This window comes from Dermacentor silvarum, chromosome 5 (assembly GCF_013339745.2).
Source record: "Dermacentor silvarum isolate Dsil-2018 chromosome 5, BIME_Dsil_1.4, whole genome shotgun sequence".
Lineage (NCBI taxonomy): Eukaryota > Metazoa > Arthropoda > Arachnida > Ixodida > Ixodidae > Dermacentor > Dermacentor silvarum.
The window spans coordinates 12956357-12972276 of record NC_051158.1 but is presented as its reverse complement, the minus strand read 5'-3'; the positions used below and the strand labels follow the sequence as shown (position 1 = coordinate 12972276).

The following is a 15920-nucleotide window of genomic DNA, read 5'->3' as shown; positions in this document are numbered from 1 at the left end:
CGTTATTACTTTGCTCCTAATTAACGTTGTCTTAATTATTTGCCACTCTCAGGTTCTGGCCCCAATGCCAACCGTGTCTGCCAGTCTCACGTACGGACGCCCCCGGGTGTTTTGGACACTAGTGCTGAGCGTCATGGGAGTGAGCAACTACTTCATTCGACGCAAAATCAGCCGCCACACGCTGGACAGACTTGACCAGATGCATGAAGACAACGAGGAGGTAGACCAGGATCAGCGCGACAGGGCGAGGGGCATCCAAAACAGCACAATCCTGCCGGACCTGCTGCTCACTGGGCTGCCGTGGGTGTCTGCTGAGGACTACCTTCCCGTGCATGCTTTGATAGTCGCAGTGCACATCATCTGCACGTACATGGCCATCAAAAGCGCCACCCGTATTCTAGAGGAAGTTCATCCCATCAGCTTCATGGTATGTATTGTGACTGATGTTCGTGATCAAATAGAGCATATTTTTTTCAAGGACGCCATGTGGGGAAAGCGATTGGCCGTTGTACACACATGACGCATCTTAGAGTGACTGATGTGATCTTTTATTCTCTAGTTGGTAATTATGTACTTGCAGCTGGGTTTTCCAGAAAGCACGAGGCGTGCGCAACAGTCACTCAATGTACTAGCAAATCTGCCTCCTCAGGCGGCTGAAACACTGCCATTCTTAGCTGGTACTTGCATTACAGTAGTTAGGCCACTCAGATATTTGCTGTGATGGCGGTGTAACATCACCGTAATAAGAGCCCGTCCATACGTCGCAGTTTGCGAAAAAGCGAGCTGCATACCTCGGCGGGAAAAATGACGTACGACCTATTGTGGATCACAGTGCCATGCCCAATTTTATGTCCATGTGTTACACCAGTGTTGTGAGGAAGAAGGTATCTAACACTTGACGCCGCCCTGCGCTCAAAGGGCGCCGCAAGTACACGCAAGTTTTAAATTGCTGTCAAATATGTCATTAATGCATCTCTAATTTTCTATTAAATAATTATTTACAGTGCCGCTGTCCTGTTGTTAGCGTAGTATTTACTGGTTATAATTACGTCTAGTTCCATTTTTCCCCATTGTGTTGACTTTCTTTTATACAGCTATACCAAAATATCCTAGCCATTCATGCATTCTTATACGTGTGTGTTAACACTCGAAAAGTGCTGACCATCCTACCTCTCCTTCCCCAGTCTCCTAAATAGCCAACCGCGCACTTCTTGGCCGATTGAATGTACTAGCTAAATGGACTGTCAGGAAGCACAACACTTCACATCGCCAATAAGGAGGCTTTCGGAGGCGGTAGGCTGTTGTCTGCTTTCTGGGCACCTGTGAACCATTTTACTCGACTCCTTTTTGCGGAATTTTTCGCAGAAGTTTTACAAGCTCATCCTGGACCTTGGCTGCTCGGAGTCTTTCCTCCACTGCCTTCCGTGCATCACGCTCCATATTGAGTTCATTTCTCAGCTCTGCCATCCGTTTCACAAGCTCATCCTGGGCATGCTCCATTTTGTTTAGCCTAGCATCGACATCACAATGTCTCTCGATGCGCTCAGTTTCCATGCTATTCTCATCGGTCCACTCGTCTACCTTGAGGAACCCCCCGGACGCTGCACGCTTTAGCACCCTTTTTGCCATATGTAGCACTTGGCTTCCTCAAACGCTATCACCGAACGTTCTGAAACACGTACCTACCAAAGGCACGCACAGAACCTAAAACCTTAAAATGTCACAATTCATTATTCCGCAATGTGTCGCAAAGCATCTGCAATAAATGTCGAGAAGACTTAAGCCATGACCACGGAGTAAGAGAAACAGGAGCACCGACTCCGCCGCCGCGCACCGCATTCGCTTGGGACAAACGCGGACGCCGGGGGTCTAGCTCATGCCTTTGCTCTCTCCCTCCGCTCCTCTACACGGTTTCGAAAGTGCTTTCTCCTTACCTTCTGCTACGGTGGCTAGATGGGTAGGTGTGCCGACCGAGCGTAGTTCACCACTTCTCCGCATCATGACGCAGAAGTGGCGCTGCGAACAGTATAACGGCTGAGCTACGCGCAACGTTGGCTGCGCTGTGTAGACGAGCAGCGTGTTTGACAGTATCGCTGCCTCTGTTCTAGCTTTGAAGTACGCGTTATACAATGCCGTTTTGAGCAGTGTAGGCAAAGTCAGAATGGGGAATTTGTTACTGTCATCTAGTCAGAAGACACGATATGCTGAAGTCAATTTTGTAGCTTGGCGATTCGTCACATTTATTGGTATGAACGCGACGCTCCAGCCCATTTCATTAAATACGTAGATGCATTTTTTCCATGCATAAAACAATACTGCAGTGGTTTTATACGGTATATGGAAACGTGTTTACGTGATATTTAGTGAGTTCTAATGTTTCAATTTCGAGAAATCTAGCTATTGTGTTTATTGCTGCCTCAGTTACGGTATTTAAATTGTTACGAGACGAATTGTGTTGGTAAGTGCATATGGTTCACTGTTTGGTTGCAATAAAATAAAGCAATACATCTTGGGCTAGATTCATGAATATATTTAAAATACAAGAAACGCTCTCATAACTTGACGCACCAACATAATAGCCTAGCGCCAGCAAGGTCGCAACGTTGGTCCACCACATATCATAACATTATTCACAGCACACGTCTCCACTTCAGGTGATTCCTCTTCTCCCCGTTGCTTTCGCGCGCCATGTTCTTGCCCTTGACAAGAAAGTAAAGGCGTGTAATTGAATAGAACTTCACAAAATCGTTTGTGAGCTCTTTCTTGTGCCGCTCACAGCCGATCAAATTCGGAGGATTCAGCTGCAGAAAGGATGCAAAGTCGGCGATACTGTTCCTTCGTAACTCCTTTAAACTGAAGCACAGCGTGAAGGTGTCTTCGAGCGATGCTACCAGTTTTTTTTAGTGCTTCAGAAGGAAGCAACAGCCCTGACCTACTCATTCTGTTGAATCCAGTAATGTCCCTGAGCAATCGGAGCACTTGGTTCGATCTTATTACAGGAACTACTTTGCTACATAGCCTGCTATATAGAATATAAGCCTAGAGTCACTTTTCTTTTCCCTGTAGCAGCGCAGCGGTGCTCGATGTCACAGGCTCTGAGCACCTCGTGTGCGGCTTGCAAATTTCCACTGTCGAGGAGCTCATCGACGTACGCTTTTCGGTGTACGGCTTTCTCATTAACGTCACCAATACTGAGCAAGCTATCTGAGCAGCCTGGGGCGAACATTTCCGCCGTCAGACAGCGGAACATTTCCGCTGTCTTTCTCACAAATTTAGAGCCCGACTTGCAGTTCGGAGTGAAGCAGTAAGTCTCCTTGGTGGTCTTCTTGGTGGAGCAATGCCGCCGCTAATCTCGCCGGTCATTTTTCCGACCTGGAACATTCCACATCGCTTAGAAACTTGCAAACAGTGCGAGAGACGCGGACCTCTTCACCTTTGAAACTGACACGAACAGACGACATACAACTATTCCAATACGGGCTTTTTTTTGTGTGTGCTCGTCGCCAGCCCCCTGTAGCAGACGACGCGCGCTGCGGAACCGTTCTACTGACCGCAGCGCCAATTTTGCGTCATGACGCGGAGAAGCAGTGAACTACGCTCCAGACGCGCCGGTCGGCACACCTACCCATCTAGCCACCGTACTTCTGCAGGTCACTCTACTTCTGCTGCCAGCCGACTGATGATGATGATGTAGTAGCGGCCAGCCCCTTTGTAACGGGTGGACACACGCAATGTCCTGGCCTGGAGGGTTTAAACAAATAAATAGATAAACAAATAAAAAAGGAGAAAGGGAGAAAGAAAAGAAAAGACAGAAAGGAAGGAAATGTGCACTTTGTAGGTCACTATGCAAACTAGTCACATCCGGCGCACACTGGTCCACCACTCAGTCAGTCGCTTTTTGGTGGCCACTACAGCGCAGGTCCGGCCGACGTTGCGTCCATTCTCGATGTGGTTTCCATCTTCTGCCTCGAGCAAGTGAAAACCGAGTGCCCGAGGGAGATCTGTGTCCTCTGCCGGAGCAGTCTGCAGGCCAGCGCATCGAAGGATGAGATGCTCTTGCGTCTCGGCCTCCGCCCCGCAGAGCCTGCACTTGGTGCACATACCGGTGTCTTGGAAGCGGCTGCGGTATACGAGAGTGCGCAGTGCCCCTGCCCTCGCCTCGAACAGGAGGCTGCTTCCAATGCTGTTGTCATAGAAGCACTCCGCACTGATCCCTCGTTTGTTTCCCGGTAGAGTTCAAGGGTGGATTTCGACTCCATTTCCTTGCTCCAGATGGTGGTTTCCGCTTCCTTCACGCGTCGGCGGACCTCGATCGACCACTTGGTTGCAGTGTCGGCCTCGATTTTTTCACCAAAGAAGCCGTACTTCTTTTCGATATGGTACACTCGGCGTGTCCAGTCAGTTCGCATGCATGTCGCCGAGAGATACTCGAAAACTCGGCGAGCCCATTGCGTGCGTGGTAGGAAGAGGAGACGGCCACGGTAGGCGATCTTGCTCGCAGCTTCCCGGGCCTCGAAGCTCGACCATCCCACATCTCCCTGCACGGCCTCATTGGCTACGTGGCCATGGCATCCAAGAGCAGTGCGCCCAGCCTCCCGCTGCTGACGCTCCAGCCACTCTCGTGTTGCTGGTGAGAGGCAGGTAACTGCATTTGCAAAGGTGAGGCCGGGTTCATGAACCAGTTTCCATAGATCGCGGATCATCAGGAAACGGTTACAACCCCACAAGCACTGCCGGCGGAGGATACGTTGCGCCCGAAGAGCCGCCTGCCGCACTGCGGTCTCGTGGAAGCTGTATTTATCTGCCTCAGCACAGAGAGTGACCCCGAGGTACCTGTACTCATTACATATAGCCACCGGCTCGCCCCCGAGAGTCAGGACAGCTGGATCAGTAAGCCCTCCAGCCAGACAAACGACCGCCGACTTCCTGGTACTGAAGCATAGCCCGATGCGCGAGATTTCCACCTGGCAAATGTCGAGGAGGGTCTGTAGATCCTCTGTTCTCTGCCATGATTACCAGGTCATCCGCGAATGCCAGGCCAGGGAGGCGGTGGTTCTCATTGGCACTGCTCGTACTAAACCTCAGACGGAACCCGAGGCCCGAGTTTAGCAGTGCCCGCTCCATTCTTGATGTGTACAGAATGTAAAGCAAGGGCGAGAGGGGACAGCCTTGCCTCAGGCCCTTAGTGACAGCAATTTCTTTCGAGACAGCGGAGCCTAGTTGTACAGTCACTACATTATGTCTGTACAACCTTTGTAATGTATACAAGAGCTTTGGCGGCATGCCAAAATCGGACAGGCAAGTGAAGAGTGGCGAGTGTGGGACGTTGTCATAAGCTTTCTCCACATCGAGAAAGCAGCACAGCAGCGCCCTCTTTTCTGTCCATGCGATTTCCGCACACTGCGTAAGGACAAAAAAATTGTCGTCTAGTCGCCTGCCCGGTCTAAAGCCGTTTTGCAGCTCCGTCAATAGCCCCTTTGCCTCAGCCCAGGCGCTGAACCATTCCTTGATTACTCGAGCAAACAGGCGGTAAAACACACTGGTGACGGTAATGGGTCGGTAATCCTGGATGGTACTTGCATCTCCGCCCCGTTTGAGAATCAGTCACATTGCCCTTATGCCAGTCTTCAGGCACAGGTTCACCATCAATTACAGCTGTGAGCAACTTGGCAAGTTGCTCCCTCGAGTTAGCGCCTATGCACTTGATCAGGCGCGCTGGCATGTCATCAGGACCCGGAGCTGTACGGGCACTTATCCGTGTCAGAGCCCGGTGCACCGTGAGTATCGAGAGTGCCCAGCAAGGTCCATCCTGACACATAGTGCCCTCAGTTGAGGATGGGGCAGGGGGGGCCGTTGTCTCATCGCACTGGCGGCAATCATCATCCATGTTCGGGGGACCGAACACCCTGGAAAAGTAGCGTGTGAGGTATTCTTGGAGCTCGGTGACTGGCTGTCTCGTCGTTGCGTCTATAAGTGGAGGTGGCGGGGGGGGGGGGGGTTGGGAGCTCTGTCCAGGGACCGTACATAGGTCCAGAACTTCCCTGCCGCGGACTTCCCTTCCATTCGTATAGATTGGACAAGGCGAAGGTTGTGGTCTGCAATCTTGTTCTGCACAAGTGTCTGCACCTTGTGCTTTACTTCCAGATATAGTGCCCAGGCAGCCGCACAGGCCTCGGCGTCAAGGCCCTTCACGGTCCTACGATGCTCCCGGTTGGCTTGTCGACGTGCTCTCCATGCCATTTCAACCTCTTTGTCCCACCATGGGTTCCGTGGTTTGTGTGCGTCCCGCCTATCCCGCACCATGTGCTCGTGCATCACCGAGCGGAGGGCGTGGACAAATTCGTCATATGACTGGGCCTCTCGCCTTTTGGAGCACTGCTCAAAGTCCTCGGCAACCTGTTCTACAGATCGATTTGGCAAGTGCAGGCCAGGCCTCCGCTGAGGTCGCACACAGCTTGCCTGGTGGGCAGATGCCGAGAACGACAGTCGAAGGCGATTGTGATCGCTCCCTAGGCTGAATTGTCCTGCTTCATCGATATGCACCTGGGTGATACGTGCGGCCAGTTTTGCCGACACCAGCGCGTAGTCTATGGTGGAGCGGCTGCCACGGGCGCACCAGGTGAACTCACCCTTGCAGTCAGCACGGAGGTTGACGATCTCCAGGGAGAGCTACTCCGCACACCGGAGCAATATTTTCCCATTATGGTCCTGGTACCCATCTGAGGGATGAATATGTCCATTGAAGTCCCCCATCAACAGCACTTCGCGCTCTGTAGCCCACCTCTTCACATCCTGGATGATGCAGTGTATGACCCTGTCGTTTCCGTCATGTTGCCCACTCGCAACCGCGAGGTACACTACTCCAACAAGGACTGGGATGTCAAGGATGCTTCCGGAGACCCACATGTGTTCGTCGCAAGAGCCCGTCATTGGCACCCATGTGGTGGTGTTCCGCCACAGCAAACCTACACCACCTCCCTTGCGGCATTCATCAGTATGGTTGCAACCCGCCCAGTGCCATTCCAAGTCAATAGGAGGTTCCTCCAAGTTGCGAAGATGGGTCTCCGCTACAGCGTACAGAGTAATGCTTTCACTTTTCAGTGCTGTATACAGTTCCCCCCACTTTGCTGCCTTCCTCGCCCCGTGGAGATTAAGAAATCCCACGTTGATGGTGGAGGCCTTGCGTTTGCAGCGGTTTCTGCGGCGGTGCTTCTGAACTACTGTGGGATTCGGTACGCCAGTAGCATGGGTTGGCGTATCCCTTCCCCTACTGGCCCTGGCCCGTACATGTTGGGGAGTGCTAGCTGCGGACCCCAAGGGAAAATCGATGTCGTTCCCCAGTGTGGGACGGTATGAATAGGCATGGACGCCTGAAAGAGCCGCTGTGGGGGCTGCGCAGGCATCTGTTCCCTGCTGTCTCTGTCGGTATTCGCCGCACCAACCCTGCCGTGATGCTGCTGTTCTTGTGGGCACCATGTTTGAGGTCGGGCTGGATTCGCCGGCGTCTGAGAACTCCCCATCTGCCTTTTCTTGCGTCGGTCGCCTAAAAAACCCTGTATAATTGGGCTCATCTTCTCCATAGCGAAACGGATACCTTCAGGGCTATACTGCAACCCATCACTATCCAGCTTCTCCGGGCTCCATCCTTTGGTCAAATTAATGAACCTATGTTTGTTCTTCCGGCACCATCTCTTTAGCTGCGCGTTAGCAGTGATAATGGCCGCACGGACCTCATCACACTTTGTAGTGACCTCTGGGATCGAGCATACGGCCAACCTCGCCGTACGTTCCGCCCACGTGACGCTCAGGGCTCGGGTGACAGCGTCAGGATCACGCCGGATTGCATCTGTCAGCCCAGCATGTACAATATATTGGCGTTGTACAGATCTGCCTTCCTTCTCATACGAGGTCACATGTCTCATCGCCTTTTCTGTATCGGCCTTTTTACTATACAAAAAGCCTACTGCTTTGGTAGAGTTCGCAACTTTCCTCACCGCATCAGTGATCCTGCAAACATTGCCATCACCCACCAGGATCAGTTCTCTTTCAACTTCGGGGTCAGGCCTGATCCATGTACTGCTGCCCTTGATATTCTGTTGAGAGGTGGTTAGCCTTGGGCCACGTGGCTGCTGCTTCCTGTACTTTCTCCCGTGCTGTGCCGGGCTATGCGGTTTGGAACCCGTACTGAACTGGGTACCACTGGGTGGTTGCTCTCCGTTTGGAGGTGCTTTTGGTTCCTCCACCGTCTTCGCGCTAAATCTCGGCAGGGAGTTTCGCCTCTCAGCCGATTCCTCGCCCGTTGCCGGCCGCGACCTCTGGTTGTGTTCGCTAATGTCATCGCGTAGCGCCATCTGTCGAGGCGCGTGGAAACCACTCAACAGCTTGCTTCCATGTGTGCATGCGCTGAGTGCCGGAGACTGGCGGCGATTGCGTCGCAGAACGGGCAGGTCGGCACGCGTAGAGCTTGTCGTCTGCTAGAAACGTGGGCCCTCGGCCGTCTCAATGTGCCAGCAATCAAACACAAAAAATATATGCGCACAAATAATAAAAGCGCATATAAACACACGGTACCGCTTTTATGCTCGTATGCAGAACATTTTTACATGACTTTAGAGGAAACAGACGATAAATGATGCTACGTACAACAATACACAACAGAAGTACTTTTTTTTCACTCCTCAACATCTGCGCGGAAGCGAAGGTGCGAGATTTTCGTCTTATGTAACCTGTGTGGCAGCCGATTGTGCAACGATCAGCGATCAGTTTGCGTTTTGTCATTTGACAAGACACGAGAAAGCAGGATATCGGCTACGTCTGAAACGCATAAAATTTCGTGCCGAGATATACTTGCATGGGCTTCGATTTTAGAAAGTTTGTTTCGGCTGGTGGGGCTGCTTTTCTTCTGCCCCTGTGCTTAAGGAACTGGGCTGCGGTGGGCGCATGAAAATGCACGCCGCCTATAGTTGGAGCACATCGGTTTCGAGCTGCCACCCAAGCAGGCGACAGAGAGACGAAGCGAACACTGGCGAGCTGCGACGCCTTCTCCAACTGTAGAAAAAGGAGATATCAGCGCATACACGCGAGAGATGTGAAAAGGGGATACCACCAGATAAAGATGAACCAAAAAGCAACCGCAATGTGTGGGGCAGAACGAAATGGGCAGAGCGCCTACAACTTGTGCAGAATACAATGCACATAAGATGGACGCATGAGAGTGCGGCGCGCTGTTTACGGCCGCTAAAAAGCCTTCACGGGACACGCACACAAAAGAAAGCTTCAACTAGTTCGCCGCCGATCATATCGCATCGCAAGGCGGAACGGTGCGTTAGAACCTTGGAAAGATAACGCTGGAAGTAAAACGATCCGAAGGTGATCGTCTATAGCCAGTTGGCTGAGCGAGGTAAAAGTCCTGAAGCTCCTGCGTTGCAATCCGTCGAGTCCCCACGAAGGTGGCGGCGAGCGCTTATCGCCTCCTTTTTCGAGCTAGCCAGAGAACTTCCAGAGATCAGCCAGACTAAAATAGTCCTGGTTGGCTCTGGCAGCCTGCGGTTAGCCAGAAGCGGGAAAATCGAAGTGGCCCAGTGTGTGTCACACAAGTGCTTACATTTAGTACTACAGGCTACACTAAACGCGTCTAAAGGATAGCGCGAATGACACATGTATTCTGCATAGAAGCTCTCAAAGCTAAATTTCTTTCGTCAAAAGACTGGGCCGCGTGAAGTGACATTGGTAATTATTCGCAATGTCATTACCTTTAGAACATGTTTGCTTATTAGACTCAGCCATGTTTTGTCAAGGCATGTACCAGAAAAATCAGGAACATTTTATTTACTCCCAGGGTGCCCTTTTTCATAGCAGCCTATGGCATTTCTCAATGCACACGCACTTCAATAATTTTTTAAAGAATGAAACGCGAGATTAGCCTATCACGTAATTTGCGAGATACCATGCAAAGTCACTCACTGTAGAGTTTCTTTACACCAACGCAACTCTGACGTCACTATTGTCTATCCCATGCTGTGCATCACAATGATTTGTTGCAGACGGACAGAAAATTTACCTTCTGAATTTTCTTTTGCAGACCGAGTCACTTACATCCATAAGAAATCACTACTTCACGTTAAGCATCTACATGTGCGTTCTGGGAGTGGCGAAGGAGCTCATTCACAATCAACTCATCTCGTCACCTTGGGGCGGGCCGCTGATACAAATTGGTGAGTAAATGTTAACATTTCTGTTTCTGTAACCATTCTTTTGCAAACAGATACTTTGAATCTCGGATTTAAGAAATATACAGAACAAATCTTGCAGTAGTGATCGATGACGGTTGTCAATGTGAGCGAGTAGCCGAGTTTTTGTAGAAAACTATTCGCGTTAATGGCCATAGAGTGAGGACAGTCTTTTTTTTTTTTTTGCGCTAGACCCTAGCATGTAAACCTTCAGACGCCCCACAGCTGTGGATGGTAATACCACACAGTGATCAGTGAGAGAAGCGCCTCGAGGAGGATGAGCAGACGACAACGCTGTATGGCCATGTTTTCGCGTGGCTATAGTTTGGGCTGTGCCAACACCAGCCGAGCAGGCTCATGCGCTTTCGTTTACCCCTTTCGCGCGTGCGATGGTCAAGAACAACAGTAAGCGCATGTGATGCTTGCCCCAGTGCGCAAACAGACTTGCTCGCAACAAGCTAACGCTCATTTCCGGTTAGCTCCTGTAGATAAAGGAAATCCTGTGAATCGACCGATCAGACGGAGCATGTGTAGGGCCCTTCGTTTTTGAGTTTTATATTACAGCTAAGCTGTTAGCCTCTAGTTGGTCGGGAATTTTCGCGGCATCGTCCTCACGAAAAATATAAACAGAAACGTTCAGCGATTCAAGCGAAAAGTGCAAACATTGTTTGGCATCACGCACGCGACATATAGAACAGCATTTGATTCAATGAAGAACAAGGCAATACAGACATCAAAACCACATGATTGATGGTAAGGAGCCCCCACATACGTTTCCCGGTAAAGATTACTGCTATGCAAGCTGCCGCGGCGACGTCCGCTTGCGACGTGTGGAGTGACGTCTTTAAGCCTTTCACATGCAAAAGAACCAGCCTAGCAACTGATTTCATTATTGTTCCAGCACTATAGCACTATACAACGGATAGTTAGGACAACCGAGGAGCAGCGTGTATACGAGGAGCGACAAAGGGGAAAAAAACGGCAATACGACCATTGGCGACGTTCTGCGGAAATTACCATTACTACGATCACTGCCATTCTAAATTACCATTATGACCGTTACTCTAAAGCAATAAAACATTGCATTATAACTCCCTCAGCAGTTGTAGCGTTCGTTTTCAAGAGCTTCCCTGAATATTCACTTTCGCAGGGCCGTTATGGCGAGTCAATTATTAATAGCTTTTTTTTGTAATTTGGGGGGTTAAAAATCGCGAGTCATATTAAAAGAGAAAAAACAGGGAGAAATCGCGGGGTTTCGTCGTCGGGCAGCCCAAAGTTCGGAATATTTTGGTAGCATTTACAAACGATTAACACAAGCAATGTTCTCCTTTTGGCCACAGGCGCCCTAGTGATAACAAGTAACCTCACTCACACGAACATGCCATGGCAAAGAAAGCTGCTCGCTATTCCTGTTACCATCTCATTTCTACACATCCTCGTCGACAGGTATTAATTCACTTAAAAGAAACCACATTAAGAAAAAAAAATGTCGCAGTTTCGCCCGAAAGGCGAAGCATCAATTGCGATAGCAAATTAGTAGAGAGCTATTCGGAGTAGGGATAGTATCGGCTGCATAAACTTGGACACATTTGGACTAACTGAATTAACAAGCGTGGTGTTAGCGCGCACAAGCAAATAAGAATAGATCACACCGAATGACCACAGACGACTGTCAAAACGCTGGCACAAGCGCAGCCGCCGCAGCGGGCGAATTGTTCGTGCAGTCAATCGCTTCAATGGAAACTGAGCGGTGAATGCACAGCGCATACAAAGGTCAGATACAAAGGTCAGAGCCGTGTGGAGATAAGAGACGGTGCGGGCGACCGCCAGCGCCGGGCAAAGGGCAGAGGAGTTGTGCAGTGAAGCTGCCCCCCTCCCTCCCGCGCTGCCTTCCCGCTTTCTTGCTTTCGCGTGGGATATTGAGTGGCGTTCCCCTTGCGACCGGTTGCAAGATAAGCATTGACGTAATAGTTTAGCGGAAACCCGCTAGGTGGAGGGAAGTAATTAAAATGGAAAATGAGACATCCACCCAAATGCAGCAATTGCTACAAAGGAAACCCATACGGGTTCTTCGAAAGAAAAGCCTCGCAGTTGAAGAAAAATTCGTCCTGGTCCGGGACTCGAACCCAGGACCACCGCCTTTCCGGAGCAGCCACTCTACCATCTGAGCTAACCAGGCGGCTGGCAGATGGTAGGGCGAAGTCGAATTTGTCAACAACTCGAAGCAAAGGCAACAACTCGAAGCAAAGTGTGACCGCCTGGTTAGCTCAGATGGTAGAGTGGCTGCCCCGGAAAGGCGGTGGTCCCGGGTTCGAGTCCCGGACCAGGACGAATTTTTCTTCAACTGCGAGACTTTTCTTTCGAGGAACGCGTATGGGTTTCCTTTGTAGCAATTGCTAAGTTTTGGTGGATGTCTCTTTTTCCATTTTAAGATAAGCATTTGGTGAATCAGCACAGCGTCGCCCCGCCTCCCTCCCCCCCCTCCCATACCCCCACGACCTTTCGCGCGACGGTCGCGTTTGCTTTCCGCCGTGCGTTCGCTCTCCGTGATAGCGCGCGTCCCCGCGCGCTTACACTCGCGCATACGGCGCGCGGCGACGGTTTTATCACCCTTGGAATCTATACGGAACCTCACGGCGACGGCGACGGCAGAAATCCGTTTGAAGTGTCCATATAATTGCTATCGCAATGAAAGCAAGAAATAGCGACGAGTTTGGCGCATCCTTCTTTACTTTCTTACCAAATACGAAAGAACTTGAATTCTGAAGATTAGCATGGTCAAAACAATGATCTGATTATGAGGCACGCCGTAGTTGGCGATTACCGTATTAATTTTGATCACCTGAAGGGCATGCGTTGCAGGAGCTTTAATGCTGTTCCGTATATGACAAGCCTTGCTGAAGTGCCCATTGTCATATGCATTGGGAACATTTCTGTGGCCATGCTAGGGGGGACCTATCGGGCCTTTCGTCCTTGTTTGTTGTGATGCTCGTTTACTGGTTCCCGGTATAGGCCGTTGCAACGAAATCGATGAAATGCCAACAAGACACACGTGTGTGTGTGTGTGTGTGTGTGTGTGCGTGCGTGCGTGCGTGCGTGCGTGCGTGCGTGCGTAAGCACGCGCGCGCCTTTTCATTTGTTGCATATAATAAGCGGAAAAACTTTTTTCCTCCGTCTCTTTCGCTCGACCTCGAAGCAGTTTCTCTTGCCGACATTAATAGTCACACCGCGATTGCGTTGCATTACGGCTGCCCAAACTGAAAGTGTGCAGACATAGATGTTCGAAACATGGATTCCTCACATATGAGGAATAATTACTATAAACAATCATCGGTAAATGATTTCCATGCCCTGCGTAATGCCCATGGTTCAACGAAGAATTGTTCGAAGAGTGCTTCAAGCCTAAACCTCGTCACAAATAGTTGAGCGATAAAATGGCTAAACTTGTCGAACATTATGCAACTTACAGCCCTTTATTTTTTTTCTCTGATGAGTAAGAAAGCGTCGGGTAGGGCATGGACGGGGGCGTTTCTGCCCCCTCCGACTCCTTCAAAAAATGCGTTCCCCGGTACTCTCATAAACACCGGTGGAAGAAATGTATTATGCTGCAGCGAACGTGTTAGCGGGTGTCTAAACTACACTTGATCGCCATTAATTAGGTATACAGTCCGACGTCAATTTCGATGTGGCTCACATTGCAACAAACAGTCTGATCCCCGAACCTATATGTCCGCCTCGAAGAGTATATTTGGACATTCTTGATCGTGAATACCTTCATGCATGTATTATTTCAGCTTCTAAACTTTGTAAAAAAGGTTTAAGAAGGTTTATTTAGTTTCTAAAGGTTGTATTGCATCGATTTTCCACACAGAGTGAAGCACACGCATTTAGATGTTCTTAGCAAAATACGTGAATGGCATGAATGCGGCCACCTAGGCGGTGAAAAAAAATATAACGACGTGTAACTAAGACAGGCAAAGAACATTTCCTACGACTACGATAGATGTATCGATTCATGATAGTATGCGCGATTTTAACGAATGTATGCACAATTTTGATTCACTTTGCCGAGTGCTTGGAGGCTGCTTCACCTCCGTCCTGGGTCGGCCCGGTATCGCACTATACCTCCGGGATCTGCCTACATTTTGCCCACCGATGTGGACACGAAAAATTCCGACCATTGAGAGGCTAACAGCTTCGCTGTAAAATAACGATCACTAAGTGATCAGATCTGCTCCTCTGACGTTCCTGCGTGCGCGCATGCACAACGGATGTGTAAAACCGAATAGCTTTCTGCTGGGTACGTTGGGTGCTGGTCTGAGATGCTGTTGGAGGAAAGAGAGCCGTCATCAGACACGGTTATCGACGCCAGCAGTGTACTTCGGAAGCATTGCTATAGTGTGTCGATTCAAGTTGTGCACTCAGGAATCCTCGGTGGTTTCTGAATGTCCCTTCTTTTTATTTCTTTTGGGGGAAAGCGAGTGTAATTGAGTATAGGACAGTGCAAAATATGAAGAAAAAAAAGACATTTAAATAGTAAGAAGTCCAGCGGAAAGGAGGTCTGTCTTTCAGTACGTCCGTTATTTTATTTTGCTTGGTCGGTCATCTGCAGTAAACAGTTTTTTAAGAATTTCTCTAGCCTGTTCCAGAGGTGGCGGTAGCGGAATTCCTTTAGTGCGCTTCAATGCTCTCAGCACGTGTACTTTGCGTACACTGCACCCATGGCGATGTTTCAGCCCATCGCTGTGGCGCTGCGTGAAGCGTAGGCTTTAGGTAAAGTCGATGGACTTGATCTGCAGACGTGGGTCGAGTAAAGAAAGACGTGTACGTGGCACAATATGCCCCACACAGTCTTAACAGAACGCCGATCGGTCTTGTCTGATCCCCGAACCTTTATGTATGGACTGTCCGTCCTTGCGAGGGAGACCACATGAGGTTTGCTAATGCCAATGATCGCTAGGATGGCTCAGTGCGCTTGCTCTCCTTTCCTCCATGAATGAGGAAGAGGGAGATCGTCGAGGAATCCCAATGGCACGCCGAGGCAATTGTTCAGGTGCCACATACGTGTAACCTCTTCATTTCTTGGGAGAAGTTCTTACTGAACGTATAACGGTTTCCTTTCCTTGTAGAGGAGCTTGTGAAATGAAAACAAGAGCTAGAAAAGCAGCCTAATTGTACAAAACATATTATGGTTGACGCGAATGCCTGCTTGCTGGAGCATTGTAAAACTATCAACAAATGCGAAAGAGACTCTGCTATTGTGAAAAATGCCGACTTTCTTTTTCTTTCTTTTCTTGCAGTCCACGTGCTCTTCGTGGAGAAAGAGACCTTGGTGGCCAGCTCTGAATTCATATTCACCAACATTGCATATTCACTCATAAATTGAGTCAATCTAGCACACGCCAAAGAGGGCGAAGACGAAAGCCTGCGCGCTCAAGAGACATTCATTAAATTACTTGTCATTCTCATTCAAATGCGTTGTTACTTATTACTTGTTTTTTCCGACTCGCGGGTTCGAGTGTCCCAGTTGATGCTACTTTAATTAACTGTTCCTTAATTAATCTCGCCCTAATTAACAAGAGAGTTGAAGGTGTGGCTCCCACTCAAGGTCGTCGGTTCGAGTACCTTAACTCTATGTTAATTAACTATGCCTTAATTAACCTCGCCCTAATTAACACCAAAGGTCGAGGG

The 15920-nt window shown here is 49.7% G+C and overlaps 1 protein-coding gene across 1 annotated transcript in view; it reads left to right on the top strand.

Annotated features, from left to right (window-relative positions):
* The window catches only part of LOC125945530 (uncharacterized), a 32887-nt gene extending 17220 nt beyond the window's left edge, over positions 1-15667 (top strand). Inside the window, exons 5-7 of the mRNA XM_049667360.1 lie at positions 53-427; positions 10082-10214; positions 15530-15667. Coding sequence (XP_049523317.1) covers positions 53-427; positions 10082-10214; positions 15530-15615 — 594 coding nt within the window. The 3' untranslated portion in view covers positions 15616-15667. The remainder of the gene's footprint in view (positions 1-52; positions 428-10081; positions 10215-15529) is intronic.
* Positions 15668-15920: the final 253 nt, after the last annotated feature.